Source organism: Jatropha curcas, chromosome 6 (genome assembly GCF_041381405.1).
Source record: "Jatropha curcas cultivar XTBG-Jc1 chromosome 6, XTBG_Jcur_1.0, whole genome shotgun sequence".
NCBI classification, from domain to species: domain Eukaryota; kingdom Viridiplantae; phylum Streptophyta; class Magnoliopsida; order Malpighiales; family Euphorbiaceae; genus Jatropha; species Jatropha curcas.
In genome coordinates this window covers 8,892,758-8,909,745 of record NC_143156.1, presented here as the reverse complement: position 1 = coordinate 8,909,745, position 16,988 = coordinate 8,892,758, and the positions used below count along the sequence as shown (strand labels likewise).

Genomic DNA, 16,988 nt, shown 5'->3' with positions numbered 1-16,988 from the left:
AAGAATAACGGAGATTTTTAGTATCTGTCAGTTAAAGATTATCTAGAAATTTAATATTCCTCAATATATATTTATACATTTCTTTGATATGTTTTATTATTACATATTATCAAATTGTCTTGACTTTAGCTTTTCTCTGAGGTATTATACTTTTGTGGAAGGCAGCAATAGCAATGGTGGTGGCCGTAATGCCGAAAGATTTGAAGAAGAGATGAAGAATGCTTGGTCTTTTCATGTTTGGAGTTAATTAGTTAATTGGTATATTAATTATATATTATAAGTCATATTTTTTTAATTATTTCTTATATTTCTTATTATTATTTGTTTCTTTTTCCACGTTTTGTTAATTACATTGCTAATTAATTAAATTGGCTTTTTATGGAAATAGTCTATTTTGGTTGTCTAACAGGAAATTCTAGCCAAATATTAACGTTAATTATGGTCTCATTAGGGCCCTAAACTTAATTAAGAATCTAAAATAATACAAGCATCATCAAAGAAGATATTCTCTGTCTCTCACTGCTGGTAAGGAAACAATTGCGATATAAGATCCATTAAAGAGACCGAATTCGTTGAGGACCTTGCCACTTCCAATTAAAATTCCATACCAGATTAGAATATGCAGAAGCCGCAGATTGAACTATAGAACATAATTATTTATCAAAAAAAAAAATTAGAAAAGAATTAAAAAGAATAATTTCCACAAGAAAAAATCCATTAGTTAGAGCTTCCGATGCTTACATATCGATCAGGCGGTATAGAATAATTAACGTTAAAAACACTAGCAGACCCTACAAGACTCTGCAAATAGAAATCCTAGACTGGAATGATACTAGCAAACGATAGAAAAGAAGAATCAAGAAACTTCAAACTCTACAAGAAAATCGAATGAAGACAAACTTTTAGAAGATTTCAATATGAAGGGCTAATTTTGTTTTTCCTTAATGTATTGCTGATGATGATCTTTGTTGTTCTTGTTCATATTATCATAATGGTAACCTACAAGCGCTATGAACAAGATTTCATCAGAAGGCAAGTTATTGATAATCTTGCAATGTCAAGATCATTAGATTGTTCCAAGGGCACAGGTGCAAAAAGATTGGCAGAAAAATCACCAAAAATTTCCATAACATCGATTAAATTTTCATAAAGATAAGCAAGAATATCAAATTCTTCTATACGTTTGTAACCCAGTAATGCATTATCTTCAAATTTAACAATTTCAGTATCTTCATCTTCAATTTCCAGAAGTTGATTGAAGAAACTCTCATGGAATGGTAGGATACATGCATCCATATCTTTAGCTTCTTCTACTAATTCACTTAGCAATAATTTCTCTAGTTCCATCATAACCATAGAAATACTCGTACTGAAATAGAGTATGTAAAATAAATGTGAAAGTCATAAATCTATAGCTTTGAATGGCCATATATAGGCATATAAAAATATATTCCTTATATGAGAAGGAATAGGAATCTTATTCCTGTTAGTAAAATCAAATTCTTAGTATTATTAGTTTTCCTATCAGGATCAGGGATTTTAGTTGACTGTAAATTGTAATTCATCATTTTGATAAAAAAAAATAAATAAATAAATAAACAAATACATACGCTAGTGATTTTACAGTCAGTAATCACTGTCAACCGAAGTTCAGCTCATGTGTTTTTTTGAACCGAGCCATTTGAACTGATGAACTGACCCATTTGAACCCAATGGCATCAGTTCGGTTGGCTATTTTACTCACCCCTACGAACTGGCATAATGTAAGAAATGAATGCTTCGAAAGAAATAGACAAAGTCATCCATATTATTAGTTCATATATATTCATAATTGTCATAGAGCATTGAAGATGGACAAACCCTTTATCACTCGTGCTGCAACTTTATGACAGCAGCTCCACACATCAAATTGTGCAGTACATCAGTTCATAAATATATATATTTATATTTTTTTTTTTAACCAAATGAGATGTATGTAGGATATCATCCATCCAGTTGCTGGACTGATGATCCATTGGCAAGAAAATAAAATTCTCAGGTCCTGATTCTTTTTTTTTTTTTCCCCTCTTTATGTAGGCAGGGCTGTCATCTTACAAATGGGGCACAGGTTTTTCAACATTAGCCATTGTTTGATGCAATTAATGTGGAAGTTGTGCCCACAATCCAGTGTACCAATATCATCCCCATCAGTATATTGTTCCTGCAATGACAGGGTTACAGAAGGAAATTAAATCAAAAATAGAAACTAATAAATCAGCTAAAAAATTTATTAAACGCAACCATATATTTCTTTCTTCTTAATTCACCACATGATGGAGTAGGACATAGCGGCTACCTGACAGATGCAGCATGGCTCCAAATCTGCAGGAGATTCTGTCATCATGGACATATATTTTTGCTGTTTCATTAACTTGAAAATTGTTCCCTCACTTAGTCCAGTACTGACATCTCCTATACGTTCTTCTAATGCCAACAATTCCTGAATCCATTCTTTATATTAGAAAAGTCAATGTGAATTGACCAGAAGGCAAATTATTTGCTCAACTTTTACCTCATAAGACATGTTGTCAACATCAAGGCGCATATCCCTGTGCCTATCGTGCATTTCGGCCATACCATGATGTATGAATGGATCAAAAAGCATATAATCCTGAGTGAATAGAAGCCAAATGTCACATAAAATACTTATCAACAATGTCAAATGGCAAGAACGCAAGCACTTTCCCTGGTCAAAAGTGCATCTTTAGTTAAGCATCTGCCTAAATAACTCTCATTTGCGCATGCCTCATGGACCAACTGTTAAGCACTTCCACTGGTCAAAATACATGAGGTACCAGCATTTGCCAGATTGTGCAATATTTCATTTCCCTATTCATGGTGCGAGTTGTTATGGTGTAGGCAGGAGGTCATCAGCTCTATCTTACCAACTACAGACATGCACTAGCACTACAAGTAAAAATGTGGATTACGAAGAAAAGAAAATGAGATCCTGGCCCAAGTCTCACGCAGTCAAGAAGCCAATAAGGCCTGCAGACATCTAAATATTATAAAATAAAAGCAATGGCCTAAATTCTTTAAGCAGTTCATCCAACTTAAGCTATTACCATTATGATTGAAGCTTTATTATAAATAAAATCCTCCCCCCCCCCCCCCCCCAAAAAAAAAAAAAAAAAAAGATAATAATAATAATAATTTCACATATTAAAAGAAGAGGCATTTCAAAGCTCACAAACCACAAACTTGTCCATTTGCTCATCACAGAACTTGTCGCAAAAATCATTTCATGCAGAATTCTGAGGACTTTCTACTATTTGGTCATCGAAATTAATATCAACTGGAAATTAATTCTGGGACAATAGCATTCAAAGCACATAAAAGATAATGTTCTGCCAATAAGTAAGATAATGAAACATCTGGACACCATATTATTTCAACTAATTTTACTTAAAACTCCAACAGAATAAAACATCGCACAAAGAAAAATGATAGCTTGTCATGGTTGTGATTGGCATGGGTCAATAAACAATTTGGTTTTCCCCCTTTTTATCCTGCAAGTTCTTTCCTTTAAGTCTGTATATAGGACTTCTGGTTTTGAAAATGGGTCTTTGACCAAATTTTCCTGTACGCACCAGCATCAAAACAAATGAAGCGTATATGTATTTCAAAGGAATTATTCTACTGCAATTACAGCTTTGCTCAGCTCTCTTATGGTAACTCAAATGTGATATGACAACTAGGCAAGAACAAAGCCATGATTGTAGAAAACTTAATCAGCTTAAATTGAATCAAACCTCAATTCGTAGGCTTTCACCCCTGCGCATGGCATTCAAGACTTGACGAATCTGGTGCATAGAGAACATAAGCAGTTAATTCTTGATAACAACTAAAACATTTCATCAACTAAACAAACTGTTACAATAGCAACCCAATCTCTTTAGAATGTCAACCAGATAGTTTAACTCTCAATGATGCAGGAGCATCCAAGTCAAATTAGAAGCTTTTTTAGTTCTTCTTTTCTCTTTAGGATTCCTGTATATTAAGTTAATTAATTAGGAATATTCAGGTTTCCTTCTTTATTTAGGATTCCTATTTAATAGAATATTAACTAATTAGGTATACTTTTTAGTGGATTCGTCCCAACTACTATAAATATGGCAACAAAAGTTAGTTTATTTGTGGTATTTTTCACTTTCAATTTGGAATTTTAAATCCAGTGTTTTCTTTGAAACCAATTATGTTATTCTGTTCCAACCACAATCACCCTATTCTAGCCTAATTGTTGAGAACTAAGCGTCCTAAATTTTTTCCACGGCATCAAGTGTATCAGACGCAAAAGACCCTAAACTCTACTCTAGGATCTTCTTTTTCCATTCTAAAGTATGGTTAGTAGAGGCAAAAGTCAGGTTTTGACCTGGGCTGCACAAGCCTTGCAGCGTCAGGAACTTCTGGAAGCCCAAATAGAGATTCCAGAAGGTAACAACAACTCGAGATTCCAAAGAATCTTCAGATTGATGAAGCAATCGAGGATGTGAACAGTGAACCCTTTTAATGAAGTTGGACACTCAAACCAAGCAGCACGAGGTGGATTGAAAGAGCAGTTACCACAGGCCCTTGATTCAAATGGTGGTGGAGTGAATATTGAAATAGCTAATTTTCATGGAAAATTACACAGAGGAGAATTATTAGTTTGGGAAAGAACAACATTGATAGATGTTGATCACCCTAAGGAGAGTGAAGGAAAAAACAAAAAAAAGTTTCTTGTTTTCCTGTTGAAAATAGCAAAGGCAATAAGGATCTTATGATGAGTATTATGATGAGGAAGAGCAAAAGTCGACATAGTACCTATCCAAGGAGAAACTATTATTATTCAACTTGATATTGCTAACCCTAAAGTAGAAGAACAAGAAGATTGGAATATTGAAAGTGGAAAAACAAAGGAAGATTGTTTTTCTTTGCAGAAGTATTTGCTCGTGTATATTGATAGCATTGAGTTGCCAAAAGAAAACACAAGAATAAGAGATGTCCGTCATGCAATTAATCTCATTCCTAGTGCAGTTTAGCTAACCAAACAAATTGTTTGACATCTCCAAGAAAGAAGTCTATTGCAAATAAGTATTAGTATTTGTGTTGAACCAACTTTGCTTGCCTGGAAAAAGGATGGATTATTTGAATGGCTTGTGATACTGTTTGCTCTTGTAAAGTCCCTAAGTTAACAAACAGGACTCAACCATCAAACTGCATGCTTTATTTTATCATTTGGGACACTAATCAAATGTTGAACTCCTAATTCCCAGTAAACTTGTTCATTCTCTCAATCTAACAAACAAAAGCGAACAAAAAAAAAAAAAATGTTCTGTAGTGCTCCAAAATTGATTAACATTTCTAAGTAGGCATAGATGTCAAACTAATATATATGTATTACATTTTCAGATAATCTATTCTTAGTCCACATTTGCAATCACTGCACGGGAATTACAGGACATCAAGCTTGGCATGCCAACACTTGTCTAGCTCCCCTTATTTTTTGGGTAAAACAAAATGAAGATCAATGTTTCCCTTTTAGCACATTTCTCCACAATACAGCCTCACCAACAATACATTTGCATCAACATAGAAACAAGATTTTACATCCTGTTTGGGAAAATCAAGGGAAAAAGGGAACAGGTGTAAGTGAAGGGGAAAGCAAAAAAAATTCTCTCTTAGGCCTGCCAAACCTCGTCCCTCCAAATTGGGTGAATATGGAGCAAAAAAATATTGATTTTATCAACTTTTCTTCATCATTAATGTTCTGAAAAAAATAATTAGTGAGCAATTCTATTGCAATATTATTGTTAAAAAAATATTTTATCTGCAGTTTCACGCCTCCCTATTTTCCAGTCCCACTAAACAAGAGGAGAAAAAAAAATTCCCCCTATCCAATTTCCACCTATTGTTTTGCCATCTGCACTAAATTTTCCCAAAACAAAGCTCTACTCTAACAAATCCCACATCTTCAGCTCCTAAAAGTGCAATTGGCAGATGCAGGACAAGCATCAGCCTATGAATAGTATTAGTTAGATAGTCCATTAGTTACTGCTAAACCATTAATAAGTTGTTTAGCTGTTAAACTTTAGTCCTTGATATATTTTTCATCATACTCTCATGTTAATCCCTGATCTTTTGATTTAATCATATTTTATTCCTTGATATTTTAAAATTTCATTGTGCTTTAGTCATTGAATCATTATATTATATAACAATTTAGTCCCTCTAAATCTTGCTCTTTCTGCTGTTGATAGCCTAAGGACTAAGGTATCTAGTTTTCAAACAAGAAGGACAAAGCGTATATCAAGTCAAACCTCAATAATTTACCCAAAATAGTAGACCCCAGCCTATGATATAACCAAAATATGCTTATTGCATTAAATCAAAATAAAAATAAAAATAAATACAAAAATTAACCAGCATCTTTGGACCTAAATAAGAACTGATATGATATGCAACTCTTAAAGACTGGAAAAGACTTTATAAAGTTAAAAAAATATAAATTTACTGGCCTGCCATCTTGCGTTTTGCTAGAGCTTGTCAACTGCATCATTCTCCCTTATTGTTGAAAACTCAAACATTGAATTGTCATAATATTAAGAACATAATATATATGAACAACAAGATAATTTCAGGATGTTTTGGAATCTTGGAACCTGTAACCATGCTTCCTTTTCTCTCCTATTTTCTTTAACCCTCTTTAGACCTTGCCCATAGTTGTATCCAAAGCTACTCCTCGAAACCTAGTTGTAAATAATTTTACTTCTAGTTCATTTTTTATCACCTTGGAAACCTTTTTTCTCAAGAGTGGTTCGGCGTTATTACAGTGCAAAACTTAGCTTCTTGCGGTGCAACAATGTGACCCTTACTTCTAGCTTTATAATCTGTTTGTTTACTGTTTTTACTTGCTGTCCCTATTCTTTAGTTGGATGCAACGACTTTTGAAGGCCTTGCAATGTATCCTCCTACATTTTCTATTGCCACTTCTGTTGTCTGATTAGGCTTTTTGGTTTTTCTAGCCTTTCTAAGCACTACGTAGGCTCATCTGGTAGCTAGGTTGTGCATCCTATGGCTTTTTCCATCCTTTTCAAATTCTTGCCTTTGAGATAGGATTTGGAAGGTGGCTGCTTTGATTGGTTTATTGCCTACTACGAATCTTCATAAAATTTGTTCAAATTGCAGTTTTTCCAGCCACACAACAACGTTCAAGAGTAACAAACATCTACCAATAGATACTCCAAACATCTTCCTATCATTTATTGAAATCAAAATATACCAGAAGAAATGCAAGATGCAGACAGGAAAGGCTTGATTAGAAAAATTAGGACTTGGTAGGATTTAAAAAGTTGGAGCTTGAGAAAAGGCCAGAATTGAAAAAATTGATGCAAACTTATAACCACTAGCTTCCCTCTAGTAGGCTTTAGGACTCACTCTCATTGAGAAAATGTAACAATTGCATCACATGATAAATGAGAATAATACCAACTGTTTGAAAATTCTCCAGTTCACTGACAAACAAAGAATAACACCACCTGCTGGAAAACCGATAAGTATAGGTATTTATGGACTCAAAATAACTCTAAACCTACAACTGCTTAGATTCTTGGACTTCTTGTCCTTATGAAACTTAGACACCTGCTTAAGGACAAAACTCCATATTACTAGTAGACTAATTAGGAATGTTAAGTCAAAATTTAAACAGACTTGATCTATAGGAAACAATGCTGCTTTGCCTACAAAATTACTTTAAATTCTAAAATAATTTACTCCTGATATCACACATGCACACACATCTCTTAAGCAGCAACTAGTGGAGATAAGCGAAGATAAATCCCCAGGAATGCCATCTGACACTCTCAATTATGTACTTCCTAACACATAATTTTCTACTTCTCACCATAATTCTCCAATTCATCAAACCCTTAACCACCACGATCTCATATCTCTTCTTTGTCAATTTATCTTTATATGTAATTAATATGAGTGCATGCAACTGTTATCTAGAATTTAATGTCAGCATTACCAGTACTTCCCATTTAAACCGTTAATATCATATCTAACTACCATAGCCCCCAAATCAATCAGTAAATTTGAAAAGCAGAGTAGGTACTCAGAATTCAAACCTCAGATATTAGCCGATGTCTCCCTTCAATATCTGCAGCTAAAGCTCTCAATGAACGGGGCATGCCAAGAATATCATCACCTTGTCCTTCCATCAAGAATGCAGACCTTGGAAAAGATTGATTATGACTTTGGCCACTAGATCCAGGAGACATTGCTGTTTCCAGAGGGGAAGAAACAGAAGGCCCAGAAGAAATTGGGGAGAAATGACCATTGTGACTTCCAGACTCAGAATCCACAGGTGGAAACAGAGACCAAGGAGCAAACTCTGAAAATCTTTGCTGGTTATGTGTTATGGGATTTTGGTGAGGAAGCCAGGGAGGAGCAGCCAAAGGATGAATACTCAAACTAGGACCAATTCTACTGGATGAAGCACTGGCTGAAGTGCTCCTGTTTCCTGTGGCCAAACTCCAACCTGCTGGATCTTGTCCAATGTTTCTCATCTCAGTTGTAGGCACAAACATAGGATGCTCTGCGCTATTTCTTGACATGCTTCTTAAGTTCACATCCTCTTGTAATGCAGCACTACTTTCTCCACGGATAAGAGAACTAGATGAATTTATGCCTCTTGAATTTGAAGATCCATTCCAAGGGAAAGGATGCATGTTTCTTGATGTCGAAGAAGAGCGCATAGGATGAGACAGGCCAGGAGTAGCACTTGGTGCCAGCATTGATCTAAAGTCCAGGGCATCACTATATGATGCAGGTCTAGGAGACTGGTGCGTTGACCAAATATTGGAATGCCTAGTGCCTCCGGTTGTAGATAAATTGAATGCTAGAGGTTCTTGTTGATGTCCAGGGTTTACTCTCCAACCAAAATTTCTCAGGTGGTCTTCATTTCCCGTAACACTTGATGAAGGAAAGGCATCAGATGCTACGGTCCTCATACTAAAACCAATTCTTGTACTTGACAATTCAGGAGGGCTAATGCTAGGGGAATTCCGCAAGGGTAGAGATAAAGTTAGACTGCTTGAAGCATTATGATGAGTAGTGCCTGTATGCCATGAACCATTGTCAGCCTGTGGAAAGCAACTTGAACTTCCGCCAGGACAAGAATTCCCAGAAGTACCTTCAAGGGCCTTTCTCTTGCAGGATAAACCCCAACCTCCTAAAGAACCTGGGCCACCACTAGTTTCCTCTAATGTATAACCAGAAGTTCCAGATGGACCAACATCATCAGAAGAAACACTTGAAGATTCCTTCTCCATTTCCAATCCCCCAGAATTGAAAAAATTAGGGCCTAAAACAGCTCCAGTACCATGAACAGCACTACTACTGCCACCTGCATAACCTACATTTGGATTTAAATCTAGCAGTGCATTGTTTGAGCTGGAACCCTGTAAAAATAATGGCCCATTTCTAATCAAACTACCACTGGCGCCATTACTAACTCTCCCAGAGAAAAGGATATTAGAAGGTTCATATCGCCTTTCGTCTGACCTTGGGCCAAGCACACTTTGACTATCTGCTGAAGAAGACCTTTCTTCCATTTTAATACCATCATCACTGGCCTGATTTTGCAGAGTTAACCTTGAGCTAGATTCATCCAAATTCCATCCAGTAAAGCTCTGACCACTGTGAGTAATAGCATTTGCACATGACACCTCGCCATAAGATGCAGCACTATTTGACAACCTATTTTCTACTGGATTTAGCATGTTATTCAGAGAAGATTGTTGACTCATACCAGTATTATTTGAAATAGATCCCTGATTGATGTCAATCGTTTCAGGGAAGGAATCAATGGCACCTTGTTGCCTTTGCATAAAAGCCAATATATTCCACCTAACAAAATGGCCCAGATGCTAAATGATACTGATACTCCAAGCAGAAATGGTGGTCCTTGTAGTTCATTTGTCAGAATACCTAAAGCACATAAAGTCATAAGTACCAGAAAACATAAACATGAAGTCAAACTGTTCTTTTGGAAACAGAAAAATCAGGATTGTCTTATGATAATATATTTAATCGGGAAAAAGATGCAAAAACGAAAATGGTAAAAAACATGAAGAAAAAAAGAAATACAGGAGTTTAAGAACGTTTTTGAAACATTCAGCCTTCACTTCAAAATGCGGCTGTAAAGCACTTTATAATGAGGTTGCATCAGCGCCAAGCAAGATGCCCTGACATTAAACTTGCCACCAGACCCCACAAAAAAATAAAAGGAGAAGAAAAGGAAAACCATGACCACAAACATCTAAAATATCCAAGAAGTAACGAGCAGGCATTCTAGTTTCGAGAAAACCACATGAAACACTGAAACCATAGACCTGAAGCAAGCATCTTGCTGAATTGCACACACAATCCTTCAAACATCTTATATTTTTGTTGATAGAAATGATGAAACTAAACTGACACTTTAAAAGCTAAGCTAGTGAAGGTTTTTTTATATATCTATTTTTTTTAGAAATGGCTAAACTGATCTGATTCCATACAGGGGCTTACACAAAGTTCTTGAGGGCGAATACTAAAGCCAGAAACTCTTACAGCTTCAGGCTTTGTATAATCACGAATAACAAACTACAGTTCAGTACAACATAAATGGATAGAGAAACATAGCTAACAAATAAATGACAAAGAATGATAAAGAATCATGACTTGCATATAACACCTGATTTATTCAATTCCACCTTTCCACTCATCTCTCACCAAAGCACCCTGATTTATTTGGGCCTATTAGTAGTTATTTTAGTAGTTATTAGTCATTCTACTAGCTTTTAGCTGGTAGCTATTTATATAGCGGTTTAAATTAGAAGTTTTCAGTAAAAATACTTGTTAAATTAGTTGTTTAACTTAAAATAACAAAAAAGACATTAGTTGTTTATTAGCTGAATTCAAGGAAAAAAATAATGGGTATAGTTGTCAAAAAAATTTAATTAATATATGTGAAATGCTAAAAGTTAGGGTGTTTAACGTTTAATAAAAAGCTCTCTCAACCTTTAAAAGCTATTATAAATACTATGTTATCGAACGGTACAATTAATAGAAATAGAGTTTTGACTTAGTCAAAATGCTAAATGCTAGCTCAAAAACTATTGTCAAACAAAGCCTTACAAAAACCAGATAATAGCAAATTATATCTAATCATGAAGATAAAATAAGTCTAATCCAAATGGTAATATTGCTTGAAATTTTCCCATACAATAACGTCCAGATTCTAAAATTTGTTAATAAGTAAATCCTACATATAGAAAGAGCTCTTTTGTCTTGATCATGCTATTGTGCATTTGGTAATGCTACTGATAATCCTATTCACATATATTATGCTACAGCCTATCTCACTTGCATCGTGTACAATCATAGTTGTTCTTCGCAAGCTCTCTCTCTCTCTCTCTCTCTCTCTCTCTCTCTCTCTCTCTCTCTCTCTCTCTTTTGTCTTGATCATGCTATTGTGCATTTGGTAATGCTACTGATAATCCTATTCACATATATTATGCTACAGCCTATCTCACTTGCATCGTGTACAATCATAGTTGTTCTTCGCAAGCACTCTCTCTCTCTCTCTCTCTCTCTCTCTCTCTCTTTAATTTATATTAAAGCAAACTTGGTGAAGCTTCCAAATGTCTAAAAATCATGCAGCATCCTCTTCTGGAAGATTTATTAGTTTCACACCGATCATTTTCTACCTCTTCTAGTGTCAGGACTCAAGATTATACACTATATTGTTTGGAGCAGAATTCAACTTCCAAATATAGTTATTTGTTCCACGCTGATCATTTCTAATCCTTCTAGTATCAGTACTCATGATGATACACTATATTGTTTGGAGCATAATTCAACTTCCAAATATAAACAAATTGAGTGTATGCATCACTGCATCTCTTTCTACGATCTCCTATCCAACACTGTAATGAAATGAATTTACTATCCCCAAGGTTCATCGCTACAGCAGTACCAATTACATACAATATTACCACTTCATAATAATACGTACCAGAGATTGATTATACTGTTTCAGGGCACATCTAGTGCATGCTCCAAAGTAGCTATGACCATGACTTAGCTAAAAAGGTACCCACTCAGATTTCTTCCCCATGTTCTATTATTCTGGTTGTACATTTTTTTCTCGGATATGCATGATATAGAACAACCAAAAAAGGATGCATAAATAGATAAAACATCGAAAACACATGAATTGTGTTGCCAATATTTAGATTTTCACCAAATGAAAAACACAAGAAAGCACAGTAATTAGCTTCAGCTAACAGATATTAGCCTTCAATAAATTTAACCAACCCATGGGCTTAGTTAGCGCAAAGAGAGCTATTTTTAACCATGAATCGAGGAAATCTGATAGAAGGGAAAAGGAAAATGCAGCCGTCAGAAAAATCAATAGAACATCTATAGCATATAAAAGTTAAAACACTTGCATTTTCAAATAACAAATTTTCCACATTAACAAGTTCAAAAAAAAAAAAAAAAAAAAAAAGAAGAGACAACTTTGTAAGAATCTCAAGGGCTACCCAACCTAATTTCAATAACTACCCAACCCAATTCAATATTTCTCATATTTGACAAAAATAACTGAATACACAATTGAAAAATCAAACAATTTTTTATATTATACGCTACCCAAAACCTTCTATTCCAAATAAAACGGTAATCAACAAATTTATGCACGGTATAAATGAAATTCAATTTGTGAATACATATGCCAACATGGGTCAGTCCGATCCCAGTTCTTCCATTACAATCGGAAAGATAAAACATTTAAAAAAGTTCACCAAAAAAATTCCGAAAATATGAGATTAAAGATAGTTAATTATCACAAAATAATGCAATAACATCTTAAAAAAATAATGATACGGAACGAGAAGTACCTGAGAAACCGACATTGAGATCATCAACATCAAACCCAAAGATCAAATGAAAATAATAGAAGCTGAAAAAAATCAGAAAATGTTTTTCTATTATTTTGTTTTTTTCTTTTTTCTTTTTTTTTTTTTTTGGTTTTTTTAGACCTTTCCCCTATCCCTCTCTGTCACAGCACAAGTTTTCTTCTGTTTTCAGTTACTTCCTCTTTTTGGCAGAGAGAAGGGGAAAAAGAAGAAACAAGAACACAGCAGTGAGCAATGGCCAGACTTTAGATATTGAAACAGGTGCGTGAGAGAGATAGAGAGAGATGACTGAATGGGTTAATCTATCTGTGTATCTAATCCTAAATTAATCATAATTAATAAATAAATACAAATAGGATTTAGGGGTAATTAATTAGTAATGAGGTGTGTGTGGTGGAATGGCGTTTTTGGGTCTGTTCTGTTGTGTTTGGAGTGTCAGTTTTGCTGTTGTACACGTAGCTTTCATGCATTTTCATGGGACCCACTCTCCATATGTTTTTTCTCTTGGAAGTATTGGATTAGATGAGTTGCTCTCTTCTTTCTCTTTTCTTTCTTTTTTTACCTAGTGGTATGATATTAAATTTACATTTTTCATATTTCGAAAAAAATATATATTTTTCCATTAAATTTTTCACATTGGGAAATTACTTTTTACGATAGTGAAAATAAAATTATTCAGAGCGTTAAATTAGATGATACTCCATAATTTAAAAACAAGAGTAAGTTAATTTTTTTAGTATATTATATATAATAGGTGATAAAATATATATGTATATATACAAACGCTATGCTTTTCTTTTTTAATTTTCTGGACTTATGTTCAGGTTATAAAACTATGAAACAATACATTCGTAGTGTAAAAATAAGAGTATGTGCCGTCAATTTATAAGAATTGGAAAAAGATAAAAATTTCAAATTTGAATCACTAATTTACTAAAATTATTATAAAGTGTGTAGTTGATGATATTATTTATGTTATACCTTGAATTTAATTTCAAAATCTTTTGAATTTAAATAAGTTAAAAATTACATTTTAATCATGTCATAAAAATAATTTTTTACTATACAAAACCCCAAATGAAAGCTGAAGCAAGTTTAATTCAAAAGGAAATTTACATCGGGCTCAAGCCCATAATGGCATAATGAAAGTCCTATTAACTAATTATAGTAGAATTTCAATCATTTTGATTACTTTATAATACCATGTTTACTATATATATATATATATATATAGCATTAGACTAATAATAAAAAGCATTTTCAATATTTTCTTGATTCGTAAGAATCGAACACATCATAAGAATCGAACATTCGCCTTATTTAAAGAACTTAAACGCATTATAAGAATCGAACATTCGTCTTATTTAAAGAACTTGAGTTATTTTCACTAAGTAGAGATTTATTAATAAGGTAATATTATAATAATAATAATAATAATAATAATAATTAAAACTTTATTAGTAAACAAATTGCACAACCAATAGGAAGCTTCAAGATCTAAAATCAACCAATAAGAACTAAGAAAAGTAGGGAAAAAAGGAAAGAGAAACAAAAATAAAAGAAAAATAAAAACCAATAAAAGAATTATTGTTGCTCTCTCAATTTTCAAAATGATCTTATGGCTTCTGAATTTTATTTTTTACAATAATGACACACTTATCCACGTTGGACAAGTGCATTTGAGAACACACGCACTGGAAAGATAGTCAGGGTGGAAATTTGCTTCCAAAACGTGACATTTAAGTAATTAAAATTTTATATTTTTATTTATGAAAATAACTAAAACACTATTTTAACTTACCTTTTCATTTTTTTTTTTCCCTTCTTTCTCTACAACAATCTCAATACCTCCTCCATCTTCTTTCTCATGGTCTCTCAATCTCTCAATTCTCTACGAATTTACATTTTCCCTTCAAATATTTCAAATAAGGATTTCAACAATTCTTGATTTAGGAACCCAATAATTCTCTTGATAAAATATAACAAATATTTCGACAAAATATCCAGGCTTTACATGGCTTTAGAAACTGGTGTTAATGAAAAATCTGATAAAAAGGGTGAAGGTTTTAATAGAATCCTTCTTCCCATATTAGCTTTTTATCCTAACTGATATGATAACTATATCTTCTCTTTCCTCTTTTTTCTGTTTGTTTCCTGAGAAATAAAAGGAGAAAATTTTCACTTTTAAAAATCTGGGTTCAACTGATAGTCAAATAGGGGTTTGATGTCAACTGGTTGTCAATAGAGGAGGCCAAAAGAAGTGGAAACAATTTTCTTGCCAAACAGTGTAATGTTGTCTTTTTTTTTATTTGTTTCATTTTTATATTTCAATTGTTTTTTACTAATATTTTTATATTTCAATTTTTTATATATTTGTTATTTTAATTAAATTTCTTTTTGTAGAGTTTATGTTTATCCATTTAAATAGTTTTGAAATTTAATTATTTGCGAGAGTAATTGAATTCAAGCACTGGTTGGATGATTGTTTGAGATTTGCTCTGCTTTTGTGTTTTGAATTTTACTTTATAATTTTTTTGCGTATTTTATTATATCCATATTTCTTCTTTTTCATTTTGCCATTGATTAAATGAAAGACTTGTTGATTTTTGGAGGTATTTTAAATTTTACTTTAATTTTGAATTTAATCTTTGAAATAAAAAAAATTTTAAAATTTTTCAAAAAATATAAAAATACAATACTCTATGTAAAACGAAACGCTGAATCTTCTCTTGGTTTCAGCTTTCACACACATATATATATATAAGATTATCTATATATCTTTATTATTATTGTCTTTTTTTTTTTTTTGTTCTTTTGTTATTGGCTTATTTGTAAAATCTAACTAACGTTTATTGTCTATGATTTTTTTATTTTATGCATTTACCCTATTTTAGCTTATATTTATTTTTTAAACTTTTTATTTACTTCTTTTTATTTCTACAAAGTTGTAAGATTTATTTTTTATAAAAATTAATTTATATATGTATAATAAAAACAGCAATCTTTAATGTAAAGTAATAAAGCAACCCACACAAATGCGCTATCTTCCATCTAGTTATAAATAAATTTTAAAAATATATTTAACATGGACTCAAACGGTAGACAAATAAAATAGAATCTAAAAATGTAAAAAAGAAAAAATAAAAGGTTGAAAGGGAGAACATGTTGAATTTTATTTTTGTTTCAACTTTCACACACACACACACACATATATATATATATATATATATATATATATATATGAATAAAATTTTTTAGTTATTTTATATAAATAATTAAAAATAATCTTTTTCCATAATAGCAGTATTACCAAACAGAAGTATATAGTTCTAGTTTTTTTTTTTCAGTTTCCTAAATACTATTTTCTTTTAAGTCAAATAGATTTAGAATATAAGAGAAAAAATATTAAGAAAATTAAAAATTCTTAACCATCAATAGGTCATCTATTTATTGTAAAGGAGATATAAATCTCTTACTAAATATTTATTTATTGCAAGGGAGATATAAATCTTTTACTAAATTAAAGTGATAGTGATTGCAAATTAATTTAATAACAAAAAAAAATAAATTTTTATTAAGAATAAAACTCTTTTAAGAACTCAACGTATAACAAGAAATAAATTATATTAAAAAAATACCAATTTGAATTCCAAAAGTAACCCTGGGAATGCTATAATTTAATCAAATTTGATTTTGATGCACAAAAAAAAAATTAAAGTTAAATCAATAAATGAACTTGCAAAGCAAATCATGCTAGGATCCAGTATTAGTTAGTTAATGAGTTTATTCAATTATTTTGTTTCTCTATTGTTATAAGTTGCAAATTTAAAATAAATAAATAAATTAATTAAGTAATAAAAAAAATTACATAAAAGAATTGTTATATCCTCTCCAAATAAATCTACAATTTTTCCCACAACCATAAAAAAGAAGAGTATATTTTTTTTCTTTTATGTAGTATATATATTTATTTATTTAAAAAATAATTTTTAGAAATTATATCCA

The 16,988-nt window shown here is 32.3% G+C and overlaps 1 protein-coding gene across 3 annotated transcripts; it reads right to left on the bottom strand.

Moving 5' to 3' along the window:
- Positions 1–1,789: 1,789 nt before the first annotated feature.
- LOC105646287 (E3 ubiquitin-protein ligase MBR2) lies at positions 1,790–13,300 on the bottom strand. 3 transcript variants are annotated; one of them, XM_012232118.4, is made up of 7 exons: positions 12,966–13,280; positions 9,833–10,011; positions 8,148–9,720; positions 3,792–3,842; positions 2,552–2,650; positions 2,336–2,479; positions 1,790–2,200 (listed from the first exon to the last, which is right to left on the bottom strand). In XM_012232118.4, exons 3-7 carry the CDS (start codon positions 9,633–9,635, stop codon positions 2,069–2,071), a joined length of 1,914 nt encoding a protein of 637 aa, XP_012087508.1. In that variant the 5' UTR covers positions 9,636–9,720; positions 9,833–10,011; positions 12,966–13,280; the 3' UTR covers positions 1,790–2,068. The 3 variants fall into 3 exon arrangements, with proteins under 3 accessions (XP_012087508.1, XP_012087507.1, XP_089578643.1); XM_012232117.4 differs by having other exon boundaries at positions 8,148–10,011; positions 12,966–13,298; XM_089722517.1 differs by lacking the exon at positions 3,792–3,842 and having other exon boundaries at positions 8,148–10,011; positions 12,966–13,300.
- Between the last annotated feature and the right edge of the window lie 3,688 nt (positions 13,301–16,988).

What these genes read in the sequence shown, in the direction of transcription:
- LOC105646287 (XM_012232117.4), bottom strand. Translation starts at nt 9,911, where the DNA reads ATGCAAAGGCAACAAGGTGCCATTGATTCCTTCCCTGAAACGATTGAC. An exon ending in TTGACAACATGTCTTATGAG is followed by an intron (nt 2,480 to 2,551) that starts GTAAAAGTTGAG and finishes GAATGGATTCAG; the next exon opens with GAATTGTTGGCATTAGAAGA. An exon ending in AGCCATGCTGCATCTGTCAG is followed by an intron (nt 2,201 to 2,335) that starts GTAGCCGCTATG and finishes CTGTCATTGCAG; the next exon opens with GAACAATATACTGATGGGGA.